Source organism: Ischnura elegans, chromosome 2 (assembly GCF_921293095.1).
Source record: "Ischnura elegans chromosome 2, ioIscEleg1.1, whole genome shotgun sequence".
Classification (NCBI taxonomy): domain Eukaryota; kingdom Metazoa; phylum Arthropoda; class Insecta; order Odonata; family Coenagrionidae; genus Ischnura; species Ischnura elegans.
In genome coordinates, this window is record NC_060247.1 from 79770644 (window position 1) to 79796844 (window position 26201).

Consider the following 26201-nt stretch of genomic DNA (forward strand, 5'->3'; position numbering starts at 1 on the left):
CACTACGCATTAATTTCTGAAGTCATAGCGGACACACACACACAGGCGGTAATGGTAAAGCAGTTACACCGATTCACGGTGAATTTCTGGTGCGTACCAATGATGAGGCAATAAATAATGAATCCGATCATTCCACGATATTATTCGGGCATAGTTTCATATATTGATAAGTCAAATGCAATAAAAAACATGAAAATTTCACGTTAAAGCAAACAATGACAAGTGATTATCGTTCCTCATTTCCTTTATTTGGGGCGCTTTTTTGACGTCAGGTACGTCAGGTGACGGAGAAAATGGCAGACATCGAGCTGAACGTAGATAGCCTCATACAGCGGCTTTTAGAAGGTAAAATTAGAGTGTATTTGATATCCTATGCCTTAATCAGCTATATATAAGTTCAATTTATGATAATATTTTCTCATTTCGAGTTAAAATAGGCCCAATAACATCGTTTGCAATATCATGCCCCTAGTGTCAGTATTTGTTTTGTTTTTTGATAGTCTACGAAATATTCAATATGTGCATTTGTACTATTATTTTATGGTGAGAATCAAGAAAAAATGAATGTAACAAACTTTTTGTTACTCTTTAAGGTAAAAGATAAGCTGAGATGACTGAAATATCGGTGCTGTGGTAGTGTAATCTTAACTCTGGTCCAATTTAATGTATAAGCCATTGCCATCATTTGAATCTGTTAATATGGCTTTATTATAGTGAGAGGATGCCGTCCTGGAAAATCAGTGCAGATGACAGAGGCAGAAGTACGTGGTCTCTGCCTTAAGTCGCGTGAAATATTTCTTCAACAACCGATCCTCCTAGAATTGGAAGCACCCCTCAAAATATGTGGTAAGTTACCCTTGTATTTTCTTTTGATGCTCCGAAGATGTTTGCATTAGCTGTGCGTTTAAATAAAGGAAGTGTACTTGGTTTATTTTAGGGGATATTCATGGCCAATATACGGATTTGCTTCGACTGTTCGAGTATGGTGGTTTTCCTCCTGAAGCAAATTATTTATTTCTTGGGGACTACGTCGATCGTGGAAAACAATCATTAGAAACCATTTGCTTGTTACTTGCTTACAAAATCAAATATCCTGAAAATTTCTTTCTTCTGAGAGGAAATCACGAATGTGCTAGTATCAACAGAATATATGGATTTTACGACGAATGTAAGTACCTGTTAATGAGTTGTAATGTACTTATTATAAAATTTGTAATGGGATGTTTCTAAATTGATATTGTACGAAATTTTCGTTGTTCAAGCGGCATATTATGGTACGAGGAATATAATTCCTCAAGGTATTAATTTATTAATGCTTGAATATGTTTTAATGTTTCAATAGTATATTTACGTATGCATATTTTATTTTTTCTTTCCATATATTTTTACGAACATTTTGTATGAAAGGGTTATGTTGTTGGTAGTGATGAGGTTTACAACTGTACGTTGCTCTTCCACCTTTACCTTCCACCACCATGCTACTTTTAAAATTAATCGTATGAGCAATGCCTGTAGTTGTCATCCAGTGTTTGCGAGATGGTCATATTTTGTTTATTTTTATCATAGGTAATGTATTATGTTGTGTGGAACCACTGGAAATGACTATTTCTCAACTTAAGAATTTTAGAATAATTGTTAGTTCTTGGGCGCTTAAAAATGAGTTGCTGTGAAGAAATATTAATGTCTTTTATTTCTGTGTTGACATTTTGATATCCTAGAAACCTCAAGTTAGGGTGGATTTAGGCTGTTCTTGTGGAGGGAAGTTACTACAGTGCCTTGGTAGTTTGCAATGCGTCCAATCAGTAATGTGGCTGAGGTCTGATGTGTGCAAATGAATGACTCTTTGATATTCATAAATTAAAAAATAATAATTATGCAGCTGGTGAAATAAAAAACTTTCATGGGAGAGCCACCTTAAAGATTACCATCTTTTTTTTATTTTTACTTGAATTATGGGGATAGTCAACTTCTTTATATCCCCCTCCTCTATCCGCCACAGTCCCCAAGGTTGTGTGCATTGAGGTTATGAGATCGAATGTTCATGGATAAATGTGTCTATATTGGGAAAAAAATTTTTTTTGTTTTTATTCACATTTAAATGCATGGTTTCTCTATCAAGCCAGTTCTGTAGTGAACTATCAAGTGTCAATTTGATGAGTCGTCTATTCTGATTCGTTATGAAACTGAAATTGATGTTACTGATAGAGGTGATGCAAAGTCTCGTTATGTACTTTTAAATCCCAAATGTTAGTTGTTACAATACAGGTTAGGTGACTGCAGTTCTTTCCCCACTTTCAATTTTAAGAAAAACTTTGACATTGGGACAACTGTGCCTTAGGGATTTTAATTTTGTGTATATGAAGGCATCCCCAGGTTTGCATTGTGCCCCTGAAGTCTGAAGTGAAGATTGTCAAGCACTTGGTCAACTCAACTCTTGAGTTTGTGGCTTAATCATTTGTGTAATAGATAACTATTGAAGCATTATTCCTTAATGCCGTATTTTCACTTGCATTTTGGCTATTTTGGAATGTTGTTTTCTACTAACCACATATTTGTTTATGCATTGTTGTCTCCGGTATATTCATCTCTAATCATCATATTTTGTTTTTATACCAATAGGTAAAAGGAGGTATAACATCAAATTGTGGAAGACATTCACTGATTGTTTCAATTGCCTACCAATCGCTGCTATAATTGATGAAAAGATATTTTGCTGTCATGGTGGACTCAGTCCTGATTTACAAGGGATGGAGCAGATACGGAGGATAATGAGGCCCACAGATGTTCCTGATACAGGTTTGTTAATCTTTTTGAATGAGTGCTATTTTGTTTGCATGTGCAATATACATTTCAAGTGTAGATTTTTTTGCCTCAACCCAACAACAGAGCAGGTTGAACCTGCCACACCCACCCATTCCCTGTCTCCCCTCTATGCTCACCAGATTAGAATATGTAAAGCTAAGGCGTTGTAAGTTATTGTAGGAGCTGACCCTTATTGGAATTCCATTATCAACAAAAAGTAATGGAGCAAAATTCCTCTCAATATGAATGAGAAACAACTGATGAAGTGTTAGTTGAAAGACAGAATTTGAAAAAATTGAAACCCTTAATTAATTTTAAATTATTAAAAAAACATCAATTCATAATTTTGTAATCTTTAAAAGTTTTTTTCTTAAGCACGACCATGCAGATATTTAACGTCTCTTCAATTTTCTGATGTTAAAAACATTGATAATGGAGTGAAAATATAATAACTTATATATTATACCTCTGAAGACCAAGTTTGATACAGTGTGGATTTGCGACATTTGGCCGACTCTTCTTCACAGGATTGTCGTTTTAGTTTGTGTTTTTCATCATTTCTGGTTTTATACTAATGGGTGTTCCAGTTTTCTTCCGCATTTCCGAGTTATTCTTCACAATAGCAAAAGCAGAGCACTAAAGGCAATTTACCACAGAAAACTTTCAGACTGAATGATGTAACATTCATTGGTTGGAGTCACTGAAATTACTTGGATTCGCTAAAACTCTTAGTTTGGCACTTTTTTGAACAAAATACTGACAATCTTTAGAGAAACCCGACTAGAGTCAAATTTTTTAGTTGGCCATTGGCCGTGGTAAGCCAGTAGGAATGGGACACTTTTCCCATAGCTCTTTTGGCAAATTTTTGGAGTTAATTCCTATAACAACAGTATAGCAATTTTCTATAAGATACTGCTGATTAGTGCTCAGCATATTTAAGTCAATTTCAGGAGACAATTTTGATGGCATACCTATATTCAAACCCTACAATATTTGCTATTACAAGTTGTGTCATTCTTGAAGCTATGAGAATATAGGCCCCCAAATATGGGCTCCTTGATCGCCTACCAATTTTAATGTCGCAATGCTAAGTAAACTTAGTGCAATAAACAAATAGACCACTCCAAGGGACGTTGGAATTGTGCTTGTAGCAGAGAGGTCATGCCTCCTTTCTAGGCGGTATTCACTTGGTACCATCATATCCAATTCCTTTTGAATTTGATGTTTCTACTTTTTCTTTTGCATAGGAATCGAGAATATCAGATTTTATAACTTTTGCTAATCCTACAACTGGGGAGGCAAACCCCAAAAAGTGAGACCCCGGTTCTTTAAGGAACACCACATGTTCCTCTCTAAACTTATATTGATAAGTCCTCTTGCCTTTTTTCATCAGTAGGTACAAGAGTGTAGTCTTTCATTCCATCAAAATTGAGCCCTTTGATGTCATCCTGTGATACCTCTCTTTTTTTCACAGTAATTAGCATCTTTTTCTGTCTACGCAAATAATTCCAATTCCCTACCTTGGATGTGTCTTATGACGTTATGATTTTTGCATCAGCTAAAGTTGTGGGGAGAATCATTGCTGCTGTTTGGAGTGACACGCCGGTTCTTGAATATATCTCTACCACAGTTGGCAGATGCATTTTCCCCGCAGAAGGTCCAGGTTGATTTTATTCCATAATGTTCATTTCCTGAGGAAGGTGGAGATACAAATCGGCTGATTTCTCATCTGTTTAATTTTCTTCAGATGAATTGATGAAGAAAACTTTTGATACAATTTTCCCCTATAAAAATTGATGATGTTCACTCAATGCTCTCTGACGATTCCCTTTTTAGTTTTATCCTCAATTGCCATGTTTCTTTTGGATTCAATCCAGCAGCCATCGTCTTTCGTTTCGTCTGCTGGTCTTTCAAAATATTTCTTCATTAGGGGGAATATTATGCTCCTCCTTGCACTAACACACACAAACATTGCATAATTTCAAATGCTCTTGTACAAGTGTTTGAGTTTTTTTTTTTTCAATGTAACCCTTCTTTTGGCCTATTTGAATTATTCTGTATGTTTTAGTACTTCCTATGGTACTGCAAATCCATTTCGTCACTGACATTATGGAGGAGAATAACGTCTCCAAAGTTCGCGCACCTTTCTAGCCACTCAAGAGGCTTCTTCATAAACTACAGGCTCCTTGCCTGTGTTCTCAGATCTAAAAATATCATGAAGAACACAAAAATATTTCATCACTTTTCTAAAAGTTGGTTACATCGATTTGTTTAATGCTGTTGTTAATATATATAGCTGTGAATACAGTAGCTGATTGCGTTTTCTTGTGCATTACTTCATATTGAACTGAGTTTTTCCTTGAGAAAACTTAAAAAATAACCTCTATTGACCAGTGTCTTGTTTTTTCCCTCACATCCTATCCTGTGATAAAAGGCAAACCAATGTAAAATTCCTTCATAAGCTACATAATTTGTATTAGTTTAATGTATTTTGTTACGTTTAGCGCATATTGATAAAAAATGTAGGTTTACTTATTTAACATTAACCAGGCTAATGAGCCTGAAAATTTTATTTTTATGCTGTCAAGAAAACAATAATGGCATCTCTGTGAAACCACTGGTGTCTTTTCTCATAGCAATATAATATAATTATTATGGACTTCTAAAATTAAATTGCTAATCTTTCATAAGAGAAAGGTGGAAAGAAGCCTGGTGTCGACAGTCGAAATAATCCAGGTGATAGGCACTAAAGGGACCACACCTCAACATCCTATCCTATCAAGGGTCGCAGTCATAGAGAGTTGCACCACGGTGCACTTGAGTGGTGATTGAGCAACCTCTGAAAAATCTCAAAGTTGGCCAGCATTGGACCCTTGGCCCATGGGGTGCGAAACCAACACACTAGTCACTTTCCTCTCATTTTCATTGATTTTCTGACAATTCCATTAAATGCCAAAGTTTCTCTCTGCTTTGATTATTTCCTTACATTTTTCATGTTTCTCAATTCTCACTGATGGAGAGGACAATTTGATTATGTACAAATTTAGATTGTGATTTGGACACAATATTTTATGCATTAGGTAGCGAAAAAGAAAATAGGATAGAGGGTATAAATGGATAGAAGATATTTCTAAAACATTTTATTCACAAAAAATTATTTATGGTTACCCTAAAATGGATTCTTGGCTTGTTTATTTATGCAGGAAATTACTCATCAGATCTGCCCCTTGGTCATTTCATAATTCATTATTTTTCCTCATCCATAGTGCAAAGAACTTTATCCAGCATTATATGAAAAAAGTGGTGTTGTTATTAAATGAGTCAAGATGATAGAAGTTGGTTGTGGTATGACAAAATGATGTTAACAAGTCTTCTGTACTCAATCAAACAATATTGCTTGCTGGAGAAAACTGCCTGCCTTGTTCTTAAGATAGTAGAAGTTTTTTTGCCAAATATGTCAGCAAATTAATAAGTATGAACGTAAATTTTAGTGCTCACATAAGAGTGATTCTAATGTACTATCATTTGCAAAAGTGGTGCAACAAATCGAGCGGCGCCACTTTCGCTCCACAAAGATTGTGCCTGGAAACTGTATGATTTTAGGGTATATGCAGCAATCCAACCCTAGTCTTCATGGTTCAATATATGCAGAACGGGTCATTAGGTGGGTGAGGTATTTTTTCATCCTTTTCAGTTTCGGGATTTTATCGCTTCCATTTAAGTGAAATTAATGTTCATGATATTCCCCCAAACACATTGTAGAATTTTATGCAGGAGGAAAGATTGAGGGTAATTCCTTGGAGAGATTTAAAAAAATTTGTAGCTTGGCTCTTTTTGAATGATCTTAGCTCTTTTCAGAGAGCTGGAAATCACGAGTCGCTCACTGTGAACATGGCGGAATTTTGTTTTACATCTATTGACTCGAGTTGATGTTTTTAATGCAATATCTACGACATAAGATAAGAGGCAGCTTTGATATTCCAAGTGTTTCATCATATAAATATCTGAGCAATCACATAAAATTAGTTAAGCTGATCGGCATTAATCGTTGCGTATATAACAACAGAGTTCTCCGACGTCCATCAATCGGTAAAGATATATTCCTTTCCACGTATTCAAAGTATGATGAGGAAAACTCAATTCCTGCTTAAGTCCCATTTTCAATGATTTTCGGATTTCAGCAGGTATTGTTTGATAATGTGTTCCGCTGCTAAAGAAGTCTCAATGCGTATAATAAATCTACGCTGCTATATCCTTGATGATTAAGTTATCATATTTAGCTGCAATCGTTTACATATACTCTGATGAATTGGGGATAATGTAGGATACTTACTTAGCATCATTAATTAACTTCTGTACTTGCATTAAGTAGGTTACATGGTATTAGGAAATGTGTTTGTTGGCAATATGTTTTATGTTTAAGGCAAGATTGAAATGAGTGGAACGGCAGCTCATTTCATAAAACCTTTCAAGTCGAGTAAGAAGGACGTAAGTAAATCCTAACAGAATTTCCGTTTGAAATGAATGTATACGCTTGCTTCATTAGAAATACAAATACTGAGTTAGAAGCATAATAACAGATAATAATAACGTATAAGGACTATACTATACTGAAATCGCAGACGACTCGAGCAACAACATCATAATATTCCTATACTAACCAGCAGAAACGTAAAGTATGCGAAAGTCTCCTTGCTCAAGTTATAACTACATAAACGAATAAAAGACTAAAATACTGTGAAAGTGATTATTTTGGTCAAAATTCGTTCAATTGAGAAGCACATGAAAACAACTGAGTGTTATAATTACGATAAATTATCGCCTTCAACAATGGAAGCCGGAATAGCGCAGTGGAAGAATGCTTGGCTGGTAATGGAAGGAACAGCATTCAAATCCCTCCCATGCCCAAAATTTTTTTATCCTCCTCACAGCCGTATTTTATTTTAAAGTTATTTTTATTTTTTAAATGTAGGTTAAGAGGTTACCGAATGTTGAATTTGAGCATTTTTGCGACTATTTCTAATGTAAACGATTGTGCGACGGGAATTCTGCGTTGTTAGCGCGGTAGGATGAATCATTGCGTTTCCCTTGAGGGAACTCCAATAAGAATCACGGGTGAATGTGATTCCCAGTGTTATAAGATTTCCTTTACAGGTTCGTAACTGCTCATCATTACTAACCTTTGGGATGAGAATTATCCTAGTAATCTAAGGATCCATATATGTAATTTCATAAAAGGATAATAGATCAATTTTAGCTGATTAAAAAGAAAATTATGAGTGATATTTGGTAAATTTTGCAACGATTATGCTGCCCCTCTATGTTGTATGCCGTCTAATTGTCATCAGCTTGTCGCCATTTCTGACCAAGTTAATTTTTCCAGTAAAGTTTTTCAGATTAATTTTCCCCTTCTCCGTTTCGTAAATGAGCAGTGACGGAAACTTTTCTATGTACCTAAATCTTCAAGAAAAATTCCCTCGATAGAAAAAGATATAAATTAAGTGTAGAATTTTACTTTTGAACTTTAGACCTCAATATACTACATTCAGTGTTTTTGAAAATATAGGAATTTTGATGGAAAGAGACAGAATGTGAGTTCAACTGATCTGCTAAGTAGAATCCTTGTAATAACCTATGTAATGGTATTCCTTAATCGTACGTGCACCCCGGCTCTTATTTTTAAATATAGAAAAGGCTTATCAACTATTCTTCTTGTGCGTACTTTTTTCAAGCAAATTATGGCATCAACAAGTATATGATAGAGCTACAAATTGACCCTATTTACCCTTTTTTGGAAGTTTGTGAGAATCACTTATGGCCTGCAAGTTTTACCCCAGGTAAATTGCTTCTTCGTCTCTGGCTGGTAAAGTCGCGATAAAGATGCAGGGCAAGACGAGGTGCAGGACTATCAGCTGACCAAAACTACGGCCCGGGAGCACCTGATTCAGCGTTCAGTGCTGAGGGAGCGGATAAATTATGCGCAAAATATTTTGCCTCCCTAATCGATAGTCTGGAATTAAAAAAGGGTGAATATTGGTTGAAATTGACTTTCAATTTAATCTCTGTCCTTAGGTGTGCTAGGAAACCTTACCAATGCATGGATAGGGAAAAGCCGCGCTATTAAGTCACTGTCCTTAATGTAATCTGGACGCAAACATCGGGTGCAGGCAGGCAGGTCCTTGGGTGGAATTCAGTAAATGCCAATCAGAAGAGATATTTCAATATTTTCAAAGATAACTGCATAGTCATTTTATGGTTGCTAATTACATTTACGCATTCATCACAAAAATATTTCTTGACTCCCTACAGGCGTTGCTGAGTACTGTTGGTGGATATCCATATCCACGCATAGAATTCACCTCGCTTTTACTTGACGGGATCCCCATTAATTCTTTTTCTCATACTAGTCCTGCTCCTGTCATGCGGGTCGAGTAAAACAGCTATTCATTTAAGCACCAGTAGGCTAGGAAGTGTAATCTTCGCTGGGTTCTACCAAAAGAAATAAATCTGTTCACTGTTTATAAAGGAAGTAGCCTCCCTCACGTTGATATTGATATAATTTTAATTGAAAATAATCAAAATTTAGAAATTTGAGATCACGTCGTCTCACAAACCTATTTTCCTGTTTTTCTTTTTAAAGAATTGTAAATCTTGGAAAAAAGTTGAATTGAACGCAAATTTGTCCCTAAAAACATATACGATAGTAAATGGTAGAAAAAAAGCTTGTCAAAAATTATAGCTCATCATATAACCCCACCCTGCATTAATGCTGACGAAACTTAAACTAACATTGCAAATATATACAAGTACATAGCTAGATCTCCTGCACGCTAAATAAGGCATGGAATGAAAGCGCGTGCCCCAAGTTTAGGTTAATTTAAGTACCGTACCGTAAATTGATCGAAATATGTTGCACAATGTTGGTTTTACCATCTTGACCATTGTGCTAAGTGCGTCTAACAACATAAATTAACTTTTCTCATTGGTTGGGTAAATGGCTAACTATTTTATTAAATTTTCAACATCGCAGCATAATTTCAATTTTCAGAGCTAAAATTGCATCCAGAATAATCATGCCGTCATCAAAAAAACCTCAATCAAAAAATCACCTCTAAGTAAGTCTGCAACTCTCCCTGGCGTACCTACTTCCTAGTAGAACAGAATAATTCAAAGAAATTTTTGAACTCAGAAAAAAATATTAAGCTATAGTTTTGTATAACAACTTCGGCTTTCGTGTAGTTTTAATTATTTTGTGAGAATTAAAATGATTTAATTGACGACTGGAGATAGGGTATCCCGTGGCTGAACATTTCTATGTTCATGTTCACTGATTGGAAAAGTACATCAAGCCCAAAATCAAGCGTCCATTTATCCCTCGGGCTGTATATCTGCTGTAAGTATTCTACTGCTTTATTGCCGATAAGACAAAAAACAGCATTTTTTAAAAGTATTTCTACCTCTTAACAAAAGTGTAAGCATGGTATAATATTCAAATGCCGCCCTTCTTTTGCCTTTTCCTGGTGGCTTCTGAGCATCATAATGATTTCCTACGTCTCCCTCCCGTGTCTCGATGGCCCGTTCGTGAGTCGTTCCCTAGCTACCATGAAGATTCATACCCAGATAGTGATCATTCAAATTTAAGGGTGGCCAGAAATCGACATTGGAGCGACAGTTGGAAGGAACCGACAATGGGTGCTGCTCGATTTGTTGCACGACTTTTGCAAATGATGGTACTCATAGAATAGTTTCCTCGGTGTTTATTCATTCTTTCCTATTTAAAATTATGCTAATTTTCAGCAACTGCCTAGTTAGGTGATAGCTGATTGAGTACTTATCAATGACTATGTAGTGTTTATTTGGTTATATTGCTTTATTGCAAATCTTTTAATTTTGTAAGTTCATTGGATTTGTGAAATTAGTAAAAAAAAACTTTTTGGGCATCCTTTATTTTCGAAGGAAACATATTAATCTTTTTTTTTGCTATTTTGTAAGCGCCTTAGTTTATGGGATGCAATATTCTTGGTGTCTATTTTTTTAGGGTTTTCCTGCGCATAAATGATGTTGTAAAAATAACAAGATGTGAAAATTTATGGAGGGAAAAACCATTTCCCTTGAATTGTAGGCGAACCTGGATCGCTTAAACTGGAGAAGTGCTAACGTGTAACTATGTAGTGTAAATAATTCAACTGAACTGTATCCATTTAATGTGCAGCCTTGCACCGTCTCATCCTCGAAAACCACCAAAATCCCACTCTCACTCCGTTCATAATCATAGATTCATTGCACCATATGCACTATCGCAAGAGCACTTTCAAGTGACCTCATAATAGTGAACAGCAGGTTAGATGCATTTACAGCCTTTTTAAATTCACTATCCAATTCCGTTTAATTGACCATGGAATTTGGAGGAATTCATATTAACTTTCTGATGTTTTTTTGTTTCAGTAAAGTTATAATTTCTTATGTAAATTTGTATTTCTTGTAAATAAAAGTTCCTTACCTAATGAACATTGCAAGAATAAAATGATGTGCCCTATTTTGAAATCTTTTTTCCTGAGATAAATTACAGCTGGAATATCTATCTCATGGTCAATTTTAGTTATAGAATTTCGTTTTTGAATTTATATTTATGAAATCATGGTCGAGCCGCAAGAGGTGTGAAGAAAAATAACTTTTGAGTTCGCGGACATGGAGTGCATCCCAAGTCTGATTGATGCAGGCCAAATCTTTGCCTGCTGCTTTTAATATTTTTGTCTTAAAGCATAAAATAATGTAAATTGTGATTCTACTATTTTTAATGCTGGCTTTTGGCCCAAAGTTAGCTGGCAGCAAGCTTGGGTTTGCATAATTTTGATTGTGCAACCCAAATTTGAAGTTGAGAATTTAGCATCTTATTGCAAGATGAGCCTTTTTTCGCGGGAGTTGGCAGGAAAAAAAACCTTGTCTCTGATTCGTTAAATTATAGTATTAGAATGGCCTCATAAAAGACATGATACACACTGTGCCTTTATTTCATCATTTCAGTTAACATGTCATTCTATGCATAACCATCTGACTTAAGGTAAACAGCTTTGCAATTCAAAAGACTAAAGAGTAAAGACAATAAGGACTATCATATTGCATATGATTTCATTGTGTATGGATATTTACATTGTAATTTAGTGGTCACTGTGCAGACACCATATAATATGGTTCTTTTTTGCTAAATAGTACATTTGTCTTTTTTGATTTTCAGTACTTGTATAATTTTTTGCTTGCTTTGTAAGCCTTGTTTTACTATATCTTAGTCTAAATTTTTTATTTTAGTTCATTAGTTTTTTCCTGATTTAGCTGCCCATTCATGTTTATTTTGTAAAATCTGTTTTCTAGTTCTATTGCATGAGAAAGTGGAAGATAACCCTGAGAGACGTACATTGTTGTCCTTTTTGGCACAGTGAGAATTATACTGGGGCCTCTTATTTTTTCTCTTTTAATTTCCTCTTCAGGTCTCTTGTGTGATCTGCTGTGGTCAGATCCTGACAAGGATGTCCAAGGTTGGGGTGAAAACGATCGTGGTGTATCTTTTACATTTGGCTCGGATGTAGTGAGTAAATTCTTGGACCGACATGACTTGGACCTTATCTGCCGTGCTCATCAGGTAATGCTAATTTTTTGGAAAAATTTTTATTTTACTTCAAGCCACTATTCATATTTATGACTCCTTTTTATAACTCCCCAACCATCCCTGATAAGGCCAGTTGATTCATCATGATTCATGACCTAAAAAAATATTGTCCCTCTGACAGAAAAAATGATGAATTCACTATTTTCCGTCAAAATTTCTAAAGAGAGACTAAATAATTCTTGCAGAAGATATTAACTGTTCAGGGAAAAAAAAACGAAAAATCCATGTTCTCAATTTTTTTGTAGGAGCATAATTATGGGGACTAATCCATTTTCACAAACTGACATATTCGTTTGAAATCATACTACAGTTAGCCTAGTTAATCACTGTAATGCTCACAGTGTTAGCAATGACTGGTGAAGAAAATAAAAAAAATCTTTAAGTCAAAAAGTCGTAATGTCTGAAAGCAGCCTCACCGTAGCACTGTCTGTATTACACGCCTTAAGGCCGTATCACACTAGCGACTGCGACCGCCGCTGCGACCGCGACTGCGGCTGCGGCTGCGACTACACCCCATCACACATTGCGGCCGACGCCACGATCGCGCATGCGCACGTATGAACGTTTCTGCTTGTGGCTTGTTTGTTTACGAAAGCCCAAAGAATAGATAGAGAGCAGCAATTGTTGAAAATGTTCCTAAAATATGTTAAAACGTACTTCATTTTCATTCACCTGTGCAATATCCAATATACTGGGCTTCCATCTTCACTTTTAAAATCCGAAATTATCTCAGCGTTATCTTATAACCTTCTTGAACTTCCCTCGCTACGGTAACCAAAACAAACAAACACGTCTGCCGCCAGCGCGCGAGATTGAAATGGAGCTCTCTGATTGGCTGCGACTGCGACTGCGACTCTGAAGAATAGCCGGTCGGCTATTCTTCGGAGTCGCAGTCGCAGAGTCGACTGCCTCGCTCTGATTGGTCGACGGGCCAGTCGCGGTCGCAGCCGCAGCGCCGGCCGCAGTCGCTAGTGTGATACGGCCTTTAGAAGGCACATATCCAGGCCGGATTGAGATGTGCGCCATGCCGTCAATGGTGCAATTTGACTCGTTTGACGTAGAGACCTATGGTAAGTTGAAAGAACGGCTCCGTGCTGTTGACTAGAGATGGGTTTAAAAGAACTGAGCAGCCAAAAAAGAACTGTTCATGGAAAGGAGCCGGTTTGAAAATGAACATGTCTACGCTGCAAAAGTGTGCCGTATTTGGTCCAAAAGGTATGCTCACGAAGAGGTATTTTGAACTGCAGCTTACTCCGAGCCCCTCCCCTTCCTTCTCTATCATTCCGCTTCGTCCACGAATGTGAACAGTTTAGCTGCTGAACGGTTCAAATGGGTGTTCAAAATATTAGGTTTGTTTTAGCCGTTCGTTTTCTCAGGGTATTCATTTCCCGGAGGGCATTTTTTTCCCCTCGGCATTTATTTTGCGGAGGGTATTCATTTCTTGGAGGGCGCTCTTTTTTTGGAGGCCTTTCGTTTCCTCTGGCTGGTCATTTGGGCATTTGCGTTCATTTTGATTTCGTGTTCATTTGAACATTCACGTTCGATGAACAGGATACGATGATTCAAGTTCACGGTCAATTTATGGCTTGGTTACCTGTTTGTGATTTTTGCTATGGTTCAAAGTTTATGTAAACATAAAACTTACAAAAAACAAAAAAAAGGGTTAAAACTTTATTTTGATTAATTATATTAAAGCAAAAACTCTGTTTTAGCTCATGGAAAACTTAAACAGTGATTGTTAAATTATGTTAGATCCACTATTTATTTTGTTATTAGATTATTTGTGATGACATTGACTTTTAATCCTGGTTAATCTATATTTTACTCTGCTGCGTTGAGAGATATGAACTGATGATGTTGGGTGACACAAATTTGGCTCCAACTTTCCTCAAATTACTTGTTCGCAGTGTATTTAGGCATCAAGCGGAAGTGCTAGGTACTCTTCTGGAGAAAGTCTACCGAGGCATATATCTATAATTTTCAAAGGAATAAAAACAATATGTTACCTACAGCAGTTTTATGTGATGATATTAGGTTTTTCACATTGCGACATTTTATGCATTTTATTACGACCACTTAGCTTAATTGCACATAAATACACCTCAAAGTGCTACCTCTTTCTTTGCTTTCCATGTTTAATATTTAAATATGTTACAGAATTCCATGGGTGTAAAATATTCTACCATTTTTTTACATTCCACCAAAAGTACTAATTTAGCAATGAAACTTATTATTTCTCACCGTCTTACGCATGCTATTATTGGCAGTTAATTGCATCGTTAGAATGGATAGATACCTGACACAGGCCGTAACAAGGAGAAAAAAATCGATATCTTACCGAGGAGTCTAAGAGAGAGATTCAATAATGACGTTTATGCTTAAAATATTTATAAAGAACAGTTAGCTGTGTATGAAAGTCTAAATTGCTCATAAGAGCAGCAATTAAAAACCTTTCTCATGCTAAATATGCGAATAACATCAGACGCTGGGTTGATAAATATTAATTCTGGCTAACTCCACAAGTGGACAGCAGATATTGTCCTGCACACGGATAACCAAGTAAAGGCCTGGGACAGAATTTGCTTCAAATTACTATGACAAGCAGCACAAGCCATATGATACCACACTAAGCTTTCATTTGCTCTAAGCGTCCAATAAACAGTATTGTCTACCTGAATGACCCTGACTGTTCGCCATGAACAGATATTTTGAACTGTTCTTTTTACTGAACAGGTTCAAAGTGAACGGTTCATCAAAATGAACAGTTTAACCCACTCTACTCTTGACAGAGGCAGGCGAAAAGTTAGCTTGTTTGAAAGCGGCCATGGCTATGGAAATGTTACAATGTTGGAGAGAGCGACAAACTCACGAACCCTCAAATGCGCGTATTAGTGAGGAACTCTCAAAAGAAAAAAACCGTGGATGCCATGCGATCAAAAAGTAATATACCTATGCATTTTTTTTCACTATTGAGTACGGGAACAGACCCATCTCTAATTAAAACATTTTTTAAAATAATTACATTTTCACAATTAAAATATTCAATATCTCGCAAAAATTGCTTCAGTCATCAATTAAAATGGCAAGAAAAGACAAAATTGGATTTGTTTTCAATAGTGATGTAGATTGTTCAAGCGATAATTACCATATAAGCGTGTGTAAGAGCTGTACACGTGTAAGAGTCGCACCACTATTTTGAGCATCGAAGCTAAAAAAAATGGCAGCATTTTTTAAAATCCTATTACATGTTGTTGTAGACGTATGCCTGGACTTTCGACAGTTATCAAAATTTCCTCTTCCAATACTAAAAATTTGCACGGCATTTTTTCAGCAAAATTTACATGAAATGTATGGTGCTCGGAAATATATTGGTATTCACTTGTAGCCTTAACCTTAAGATGCTTACTAGGGATGGTCAGATTGGATACCTCGGATCCAAATATCGATGGATAAAGTCTTTTCACCGTATACTCCGGTTCCAAATTGGTTGAAGAAATTGAATCTGAAATTTTAAATCAATGCATTCGTGAAAGCAACTTCCCATCAGAGGGAGTAGAAAGAGTTCTGATTCTCTCTTCGCATATGCCGTTGTTCTACGATGCTTGTCCTACTCACGAACAATTTTGTTTGAAAGCTCTGGTAGGAGTATTGTAATAGAATTGCCGCCGTGAAAATTTTGAGGCAAAACATGATGGGAATAAAGTGTGTATCTTCCCAAGAGATTGAACAACAAATAGGGGAATCTCAGTGCCTTAGGATAATAACTACATCATAGATTTCAGAGTACCACACTCGGCCCTCCATCAGCCAATGCCTCTGCCGTTTTTTTTTCCTTTCCGAGTCCCCACAGACCATAAATCACTTGCGACAAAGGAAAATATCAAGTTACAAATAATAAAGGCTGCTTCAATATATTAACCTACTCATGAACTTTATCATTTATGCATGAACAAAACTTTGTTGTTAGCATCTTCCATTTATAAATGCGATATGCTCTGTGTTTGTTGTTTTTTAATAATTGGTGATACCCCTAGGGTAACTGTTGAGTAATTTAAGGAAAGTGGAAAGCTGATGACTCAGCAGGAGTATAGTGAGGATTGCATTAGATAAGCAGAGAAGATGCAGAAAAAGCATAAGTTTGATTCAAAGATCCAAACTATTAGGTATATGATCATGGTCTTATTTAATTCTATGTTTGATCCTCTCCATTCATCTCTCTGAATAATCAGTTTATCTGGCATAGGGGTCATTAACAGCCCTGCAGGTTGCCAGTTGCCAAATCCTGCATTATGTCACTGAATATCTATGGTAAAAGAATGGGTAGAAGCAATTCCATGCGGCTTGAGCAAATACTAGTAATCAATGATTGTATGACTTAAAATTGTGGGATTTCCTGTTGGGAGTGTGTATTACTTGAGCAAACACTAGTCTCTATTTACAACCCAAGTAGCCTTAGAAAAAGTGGCGTTAAAGAAAAGTTGCTGTTTTAAAGTACTCTTTGTCCTGATGGAGGATCACCAAAAGACACGATCAAGGCACTTTTCTCATTTTGGCAGTGCTTTATGTGAAAACATTGAAATATTTTGGTGTCATGTTTTCACCCTTAATAACCCTTTTCATTTGAATGAAGGTATCATTAGCAGTACGTGTTACTTGTAGAGGTCTAATATTGTTTGGAAATTGTATTTTTCAGGTGGTTGAAGATGGGTATGAGTTCTTTGCAAAGAGGCAGCTTGTCACACTGTTCTCAGCTCCAAATTACTGTGGAGAATTCGATAATGCAGGAGGAATGATGTCTGTGGATGAAACACTCATGTGCTCTTTTCAAGTGAGTTCCATGTGGTGGGTTAAGCATTTTTGGGTCATCCTCGTTAATGATGGATGTACCTAAGTTTTATTTTGAAGTATTACAAGCACGCAGAGAAAATGTCAGACATATGAAATCAGTGTTTTTGTCATTTATAATGAACAGACTTATAAAGACTCCTACTCTCAAACCTTAACTTAGGTATTGATTTGAATGATTTCTTCTAATTATTGCATCATGATTATTTCTTCAGATTAAAAAATTCACTATCTTATTTCTAATTATCAGATTCTGAAGCCCTCAGAGAAGAAAGCTAAGTACCAGTACACAGGTATGAATTCTGGCCGCCCTGCAACTCCCCAGAGAAACACACCAAAGAAAAAGTAGGAAAGAAGTTAAGGCAGTGATATTCGAAAGCCAAAGGGAAAACATTATGGGTAAGAAAATTTCTGTTTTGATTTGCATGGTATATGTGGTATCTTTTCAGGTATTTATGAGCTGGGTTCATTTTTTACTGGCTAATTATGTATTTTGTTATGCAATTTTCTTATTAGTGGTAATGAAAATGATAAATTTGTGGCAATTTTTTTGGGAAGTTTGCTTGAAAGTAAGGATTATTTATGGAAAGATTTAGTTGTGACATAATAGACACACCTGTTTGCTGCCCCTTGAAATGGGTTAAAGTTAATTTGATGGTGGTACTTATTTACCTTGCATTGATCTCAAAAAATTTCAACGTAGGAATTCAATATGTGCAATTCTTCGATGGTTTTCCAAGCTTGAATTCCATGTTGCCATTCTATGATTTAATGACCAGTTTTGTTAAATTAACATTGTTGTCCAACTATAAATTGCTGTGATTTACGCTCAGTGCAATGCTATATATTTATGAATGCCATGATGCTATGCTCAGATTTTTCCTTGTGGTCAGTGAACATTCATGTGGTAATGGAGACGATTCTAGATGGCATATTGTCACTCCCTAAGTGATTCAATATCCATCAGGTTGCCATACATATGATGTACAGTGGAACCTCGAGCTATCGTTTTTCAAGGGGATGGATGAAAAAAACGATGAATGCGGGAAAATGATCGATGCGGGAATGTATGGCCAGGTTGCCTATGTCCCAGGAATCTCTGGATTTTGCGAATTATGGATTCAAACAAGATTTTAGCTGATTACAGGAATATTATTACTTTATCGAAACACTCAGGTCATATTGTTGATTCGACTTATCTCTCTTTCAAATATCCTAAAGGAACTAACGCCTTGCTAAAAAATGTTTGCACTCCACTCGAAATTTTCACTGCTATTATGCATTTCTGTCTGATGTAAAACTTCTTATCCATCAAATGCCATTTCAAGTACACGTATTTACGAGAGAAATATGCGTGTTATGCCTCAAACAACTGCTTTCGCCGATGCAGTGATTGGTTATGAGATGGATCAAGAAGGCCAAAAATAGTTTATTATTTGAAATGTTCCTTTCTAGCAATTAAATTTTTCATGTGATTGAGGCAATGTTGCGTTAATCGTCAGCAGCACGCCACCTGATCCTCGGCTTCATCTCATTTCTTGTTTTCACCAGGGATCTCGCTCTACCCCCACCCCTGCCATTACGTGCTAGGGAACATACCGAGGTGTTCTGCAATATTCACGCGCTTCTAGCCCGGATTCTTTTCTTCATCTTCAATTATTTTCACTCCATCTTTTAAAGTTCTCACTTGTTTCTTTGGAAGGGCCATGGTCCGAAGACGAATAAAAATAAAACTAATAAAAATGAAACCGGACTTTATTGAATCCACACGGAAAACACTCGCTGGTTTCAACCCACCCTGGAAAGTACGGAACCACTCGTATGAGGTGAAGTTCGGCTCTAATGATATCGCGTACGGCGTAAGCAGAGCTTACTGCAGAGGGTGAAGCACGACCATATGACTGCGCAATGAAATTTTTTATCCTATAGAGAAGGCAACTTACCCACTCATTTCTAACAATAAGTAGCATAGCTCTAGAGTAGCAGATGAATTCAGAGTGCTAGTTGGGAGAAACAAAATATCTTGAAAAGACATCGCTTTGTTAGCAACTCAGACAAGTGAGACTTGTAGCATAACTCGTAAATTGTAACCAGATGCCCTGTTTTCGAAAAAAATGCCGCATCAACTGCCGTGAAGCTCACTATCAGCTGCGAGAATAAGGAACTTTGAAGTGGGTAGGCTGAAAAAGGTCCGAGGACAAGAAAGGGGAGGCTTGAAAAAGGTTTCTTTTGTTCTCGTGTGACTTGATATTTTCTTTCGAAGCTAAGGTCTTTGTAATACAATCCCTGCGTGAGGTGGGACCTTTTGTTCGATTTCGGAGAAGAGGAAAGCGTCAGAGGGGGGGAGGCGAGTGCTGAATGGAGGGGGATAGCGGATTTTGGGAAATGCGCTAATGTAACTATCCCACGGCACTCAGCTTCTCCCTATCGTATTTCAATCTCCTGGGGAAGATTCAAACTATGTGTCTGTCATTATTAGCCGTAAATAACACGTTGTAAACACTTGGTCTCATTTTCGTCAAACAATGGATGTGGGAAAATTATATGACGGGACCGCGATCTTCAAACGATTAATGTGGGAAAACAATACTTTGGGGAACGATAGATGCGGAAAAAATTACATTGTCTTTATGGAACCTAATTTGGGACCAGGAACGGCAAACAATGAATGCGGGAAAACGATCAATGCGGGAACGTTAGATCGGGGTTCCACTGTAATGGGGTAGGTAACTAGTGGTCATTTGGCTACAGTCCAGAATACTATAAGGGGGACTGAAAAATAACCAGGCAAAATAAAAAATTCAGAATTTATTTTTTGTGTTGAAAAGGCTAGTTTCCTTCGAAGTATTCTCCATTAATACTGATACATTGGTTCAAATGTTTTTCCCACCGCATGAAACACCTTTGGCACTCATCCTCTCCAATTCTTTGCAACTCTGCCTTTGATTCTCTTTTCACCTCTGAATTGTCATTAAAACGTTTCCCATTCAACACCCATTTAACCCTTGAGAACAGAAAGAAATCACAAGGTGCAGGATCTGGTGAGAAGGGTGGGTGAGGAAACAGTGTCATACAATGCCTAAAACAGTTTGTTCAGGAGTCAACAAGCTGAGGATGAGTTTTGCCATGATTCATCCCATTTGCAAATCTTCAGCTAAAAGCACTGCACATAAGTCCACGAAAGACCAAAATGTTCAGCAATTTCATCAATATTTTGCATCTGATCCTCATACACATGGGTACGAATTTTTTCCATGTTTTCATCAGTTCTGGGCGTGAAAGGCCTGGGCATTGAATGTCTTCGATCCATATGTTGCCTTGGTTTAATGGCAATAATAAGTGAACACCAATTTACACTTGAGTTTGTTCCAAGGCATGTTCTTTGTAAGTTGTAGACAACATATTAACCATGAGCAATGCACTTTTACCAAGTAGAAAACAAAATTTGAACACTCCTCGCTGTTCTCAACACCAGCCATTTCCAAAATCCAAGAGGTTGAAAAACTCTTCGAACGAAAACTGTCACAGGGGTTTGCTACAACTGTCTTAAGCCACGCTGTATCACATACTGATGCAGGAAGGGTGAATTATCACCCATGTAGAGGGAGAATCCCAAACTATGAAAGTGATGTGCTTAGCAATTTCCATTGAATTTCTATTGTGTCTCCTTCGTATAGATGTACGATCAGAGGGCTTACAATAAATGATAGGGCATGGCTATGAATAGGGAATGACTACATAGTGATTGGAGGATGTGGAAACTGATTTTAGCCAGAGGTAGAGTGAAAGAAAAGCAGAAAATATTGGCAAGTGACGACTCATCATTGTAGAAATGAATTAAGAAGTACCTAGCCTGTTTTATGACTACCAGTATTATGTAAATCGTGGTAATAAGCATAGCTAATCCTAGTGGCATTCATTTGTCATAAATGATTAATGGTTTGGATTAGTTTTTTCCTCATCCTCATTAAAACTCACCTGCACTCTTTCTTTATTTTCAGATTTTGTCTGTTGATTATACAGAGTATCATCGTTGGTTATGTTTTCAAGATTGGTATGAGTTTAGTAAGGAGAATTTTTTAAACTAAACCCTTCCCACCAAATATCAGTTTAATGAGCCATAGGCAGTTATTGTGTAAATGAGAAACTGTAAAACATATTCTTGTTGGTGGGTGGAATTGATGTCAATATGGAAATATCATTCTCATTGATGCTTGGGAAATAAGGTTCTTTAAAGAAACTTAAAAAAAGGGGAAGAGTTGCCTGTGATTTTTACTTTGATGAAGAAATAGTGTGCTAATGGTGTTTGGTTTCGTCTCCATGCTTTTTGTACATGGAAAATGATGCTAGGTTTTCTGATTGTAGAGATTAGTTATTTATTTTACTAATTGCTTTTCATACATGCTAGTGCAAGAGATGATATAATCATAAATAGCCATTCTTTATGTGTAATACTTCTTTGGCATTTGATGAGTGACAACCTCTCATTACATTGGGAGTGCTGCCCAGTAGAAGAGAAGGCTCATCAGTACTGCAAGCTGACAAAATACTTGGTTGCATGATATAATTTGCGATATCTCATGCTCCATTTCATTAAAAATTTCAGTATTCAGGTTTTATTGAATGTTGTGCCTTTTGAATAAAAAGGCCACTTTCAGTCATTATTTATCCTCCATTCGGTCTTCATTAGTCAGCTTAAAATTACATCACCTTCTAATTTATTCAAATGAGATGAAATTATCTGATCCAGCTTTATTCAGTTGCTTTGTTAGAAATGGAAATTTAAAAATGGGCTAGCAGTTGTATAATTTTGCCAGTAGGGAAGTTATGATTTAATTGCTTTTCAGTTTTATTTTTCTAGCCTCAAAGTTTATGAAAACAGTCTTGATTATAATTGTTTAAATGAAAATAATCTGTTTGCTGTCTAAGTGTGACCGGTGCCATTTTTAAGTGTTCTTATACACTGTCCGGGGTGCTATTTGGAGCAGAACTAAAAGGAAAGGAGCTACTCTTGTTGTACTTTTCCCCTGTAATTAACTGGATATTACAATTTAAAGTGCATTTAATCTTTTTTGAAAACTCCTTTGATGAAGAGCAGCATTTGTTAAGTTATTACAGTGTATCTGTTTTGGTATTATGTAATACAAAACATTTATAATTAATCTTAGGTTTTACTTTCTTCTCACTTCTGTTTGCTTAATAAAAATGTAGATATTAGGTGTATGGATACATTAGTGACTATATGTAATTAAAAGTATTTCTTGTCACCAGATTTATTTCAATATTTAACAGATTTTGTAAAATAGATTTCTACTGTTAATGCTCGCAGAGGAATGTTTGCACATGGGATTTTATTGGTAATGTTGATAAATGTAAGAGGTTTTGGAAGCACACTTATGTTAGGTAGTTCTAACTCAAAATTGCTTATGTGATAACTATAATATTTTTCAAATTACCAATGCTGTTCAGCAATCTCTGGCTTAGAATTGCCTGTTGTTTTAACAATGCATTGGTAGTGAGTTGAAAGAGTAGTGATACTATAACTGTCACAATAATGCTACTTGTTAATTGTGCTTCAGTTTGAACGCTCAGTCTTAAGTGGAATTGAGTTTGATAGTTAAAATCTTATGAAAAGTTTTTCTTTTATGATGCTAAGGTAGTTATGCTGCTTTTTATGCTTTGTATAATTTTCTAGTGCAATGAAAAAGTACGGCTTTGTAGGTGATTTGTATTGTTTTGTATGTTTTGTGATCTGCGGGTAATTAAAAAAAATACTTATTTGAAATCAAATAACATGACACTGATCACATGTGCATAAATTGTTAGTTCACACATAAACTCAGTGCCCAGAACTTTTGTTAATGCAATACATTTGTTTTTTTATGACGCAAACAGCTAAGAATTGAATTGCTAAACAATCAGCTTTCATATCTGTTAATAGGACAATTTGAAACACTATCTGTAGCCTAAATGAGTACATATTGGTATTCTTTCTCTTACTGTAGGAACAGACTTTTAAGCTTTTAGTTTTTTTCTGTAAATGGTTGCATCAAGGTCTTTGTTTGATGAGATAATATAGGAAAACTAGGCTTCCCAGAGTTTAGCTGCAGTATATCATATACTATCCCTGGATTGTCTGAGGTATCAAATTGTTTGCGTGCTATATTTTATTTATTTGTTGGGAATAATAGTGATCACTGATTCTGGTTTATCCATCTGAATTCATGAGTGCTTCTTTAATTCTATTTCAAAACTGCAAAATATAGGTATAAGGTAAACTTCTCTTTTAAACTATTCTGACAGGGGCTTTCAGTGAATAATAGGTATGATTTATAGTTAAATCCTATTTAAAAAAAAACTTTGGGAGGAAAACGATGAACGTCAATTCGTCATTCACGCTATTATAATTTACCCTCATCTTGCTAATTTATTTTGCCGAATAGCTGCAGCTAATAATTATTTGTTCTTGAACTCCATTTTTGCAATGAATATTTACTTTTGAAATTAGGCATTCTGGAGGTACTCCAAATTAACTTGTCTTAGTATGCATAACATAACTATAATTTCTGTGAAAGATCTTTGTAAGCATAAATTGTCTGTTCTCTTGGCAAATGTCTTACATCTTTTCAGTTGCATTTTTATAAAAATTTCAGAGTGATATAATCGTGAAGTCTATAAGTCGTATAATCGTGTTTAGGCTTTCTGTACTTTTTATTGATAAATCATGGAAAGGCAGATTTAAATGTCAGAAGTTAAATCCATCATTGACATGTGTGTTGCTCTTCCTGTCAATAAGTGTGAAACATCAATGCAGAATTAATAGTGAATGATGCACAATGCTAGATGTAAGAATGAAGGGAAAATTTTCTTTGCAGCAAAATTTTTTCTTGATGTTGGAAAATTTAAAAAAAGGAATCTTTCGCCTTTATATGATACGATGAATAGAGTTATGAGACATGACTTTAATTAAGCAATAATATTTGAAAATTCTTCAATTTAAATTCTTTGTTCTCATTTTTTTTTCAATTAAGTGACATGCGTATCTGCTGTATATTGTTTTCCCCACAATGCAATAGATCCCTAGTAAGGTGAGGGGATTTTTAAATTTGTGCTTCAAAAGATATTGATGCCACTTATGGTTTTTTAAACATGCATTCCTCTGTGATGCATTAATGTATATACTTACAGGGATGTAATGCAGCGATGAATTTTCCACAAAAATTTGTGGATTGCTGTTTAAGTGTAGTTGGCTAGCTGCAATCACCCTCTCTTCTGGCAATGAAAACCTAATTCCATAATTGCAGACAATTTATTCCATTTTTTCAGTTTATTGCTCATATATACATTGTTGGTAAGCCATTTATTATGAATTGTATGTCTGAAGTAAGATGCTTTCCTCAGCTGAAATAATTATAATTATATATATATCTCAATATATATTGTTTAACATTTAACTGTGACCAGTTAGGTTTATGATGGATACTCGTAGCTCCAAGTACAGTGTTAGTTTTGAAGAGTAAATGTTTTTGCTCTATGATATTATCTACTCTGATGAAACATCATTAATGAAATTAATAATTTATTAGTAAAAATCATTTTGATACCCCCTCTCTTTTTAAGGGACCAGAAGATATGATTTTTTTGTAAATAGTGCTGACAACTGAAAAAAATGTTTTTCGAAGATGTGATTGCTGGCAGGAAGTCCTTTAAGGATTCATTTTTCTTGTATATTATCAACAATCTTAATTTTTGACAGCCATTTTACTGTATATGGAAGAATGAGATACCCTTTTTATCTTGTAAATGGTTTATTTTATGGATATATGCAGGTTTTCGGGAAACTTATGGTTACATAGGGATGGTAGGTCTCCTGGATGCTACACATTGTTATATACATTTAAATCATTGTTCTTGTTTCATTTGTTGTTTTTTCATCTCCCATTCATACCCCTTTAGTTTCATGCTAACTGTTTTATGTGGTCATTGATTGAGATGTTGCAGACTGTAAAAAAAGTTAAGCTGAATTGACATGTTTAATTTTTAAGTGTAAATTTTGTCATCTGCATTATGAAAAAGCCTTCAAGGAGACCAGATGGAAAATAGAATGAATTAAAAGGCTAATTCTGTTATGATTCTGCAATTATTCTTATTTATTACTTCCTAGATATCAGTTGAAGGCAACTAACACAATTCACTGCGGTACAATGGCATAAGCTTTAGGTGTGTAGTCATGAACTGTGGATATCAGGAGGAGGGGTCCCAGTTTATTGTTGTGTGTAACATGATTTGCATCCTTCCCTATTTCCTTAATGTTTCTGCTGATAATGCTGGTCGATTATTGCATTGATTGTATGAGTCATAATGTTGCAGAAGTAGAGCTTGATTGGTGGACTGGGTTTTGTTGCAACTTTGAAATTGTGAGAATAACATATTACTACTTTCTTACTGCTACTGTGAATTTTCTGTCAATGCGACATTACCCCTAGTTCATGTGTAACAAAAAGACCTTTGCAGAAGGCTGATAAATCAATGAAAAAATTGTCCTCTTAAATGGCATATCAAATAAATCCTCAACGTTATGTGCAGACATGACCCATAAGTCTGTATATTGATGGTAGCTAATTGCCGAAAAATTACAAGAAAGTAATTATTATGGCATATTCCATCTGGAGTTGATAAAACTCCCAATTTTATTGTTTTTTTACCATTTTGATATGTAAGGATTTTGTTGTATAAATTTCATCCTGCGGAAGGTGACATTTGATGTTTTATAGCCAACATTAGTGCTACCAAGCTCAAATCAGTGTCTGTGGTGTTGTTATTCACCCTTTCTGATGTCCTGGTACAATTCATATGAATTGATAGTAAGAACCTCTTGGGCTGCTATTAT

At 35.8% G+C, this 26201-nt stretch overlaps 1 protein-coding gene across 1 annotated transcript; it reads left to right on the forward strand.

The window, feature by feature from the left end:
- Positions 1 to 70: 70 nt before the first annotated feature.
- LOC124154041 (serine/threonine-protein phosphatase PP1-beta catalytic subunit) lies at positions 71 to 25451 on the forward strand. The gene is made up of 9 exons (XM_046527524.1): positions 71 to 89; positions 273 to 345; positions 715 to 846; positions 938 to 1168; positions 2620 to 2796; positions 12288 to 12439; positions 17160 to 17294; positions 17562 to 17710; positions 21313 to 25451. Exons 2-8 carry the CDS (start codon positions 294 to 296, stop codon positions 17658 to 17660), a joined length of 978 nt encoding a protein of 325 aa, XP_046383480.1. The 5' UTR covers positions 71 to 89; positions 273 to 293; the 3' UTR covers positions 17661 to 17710; positions 21313 to 25451.
- The last annotated feature ends 750 nt before the right edge of the window (positions 25452 to 26201 follow it).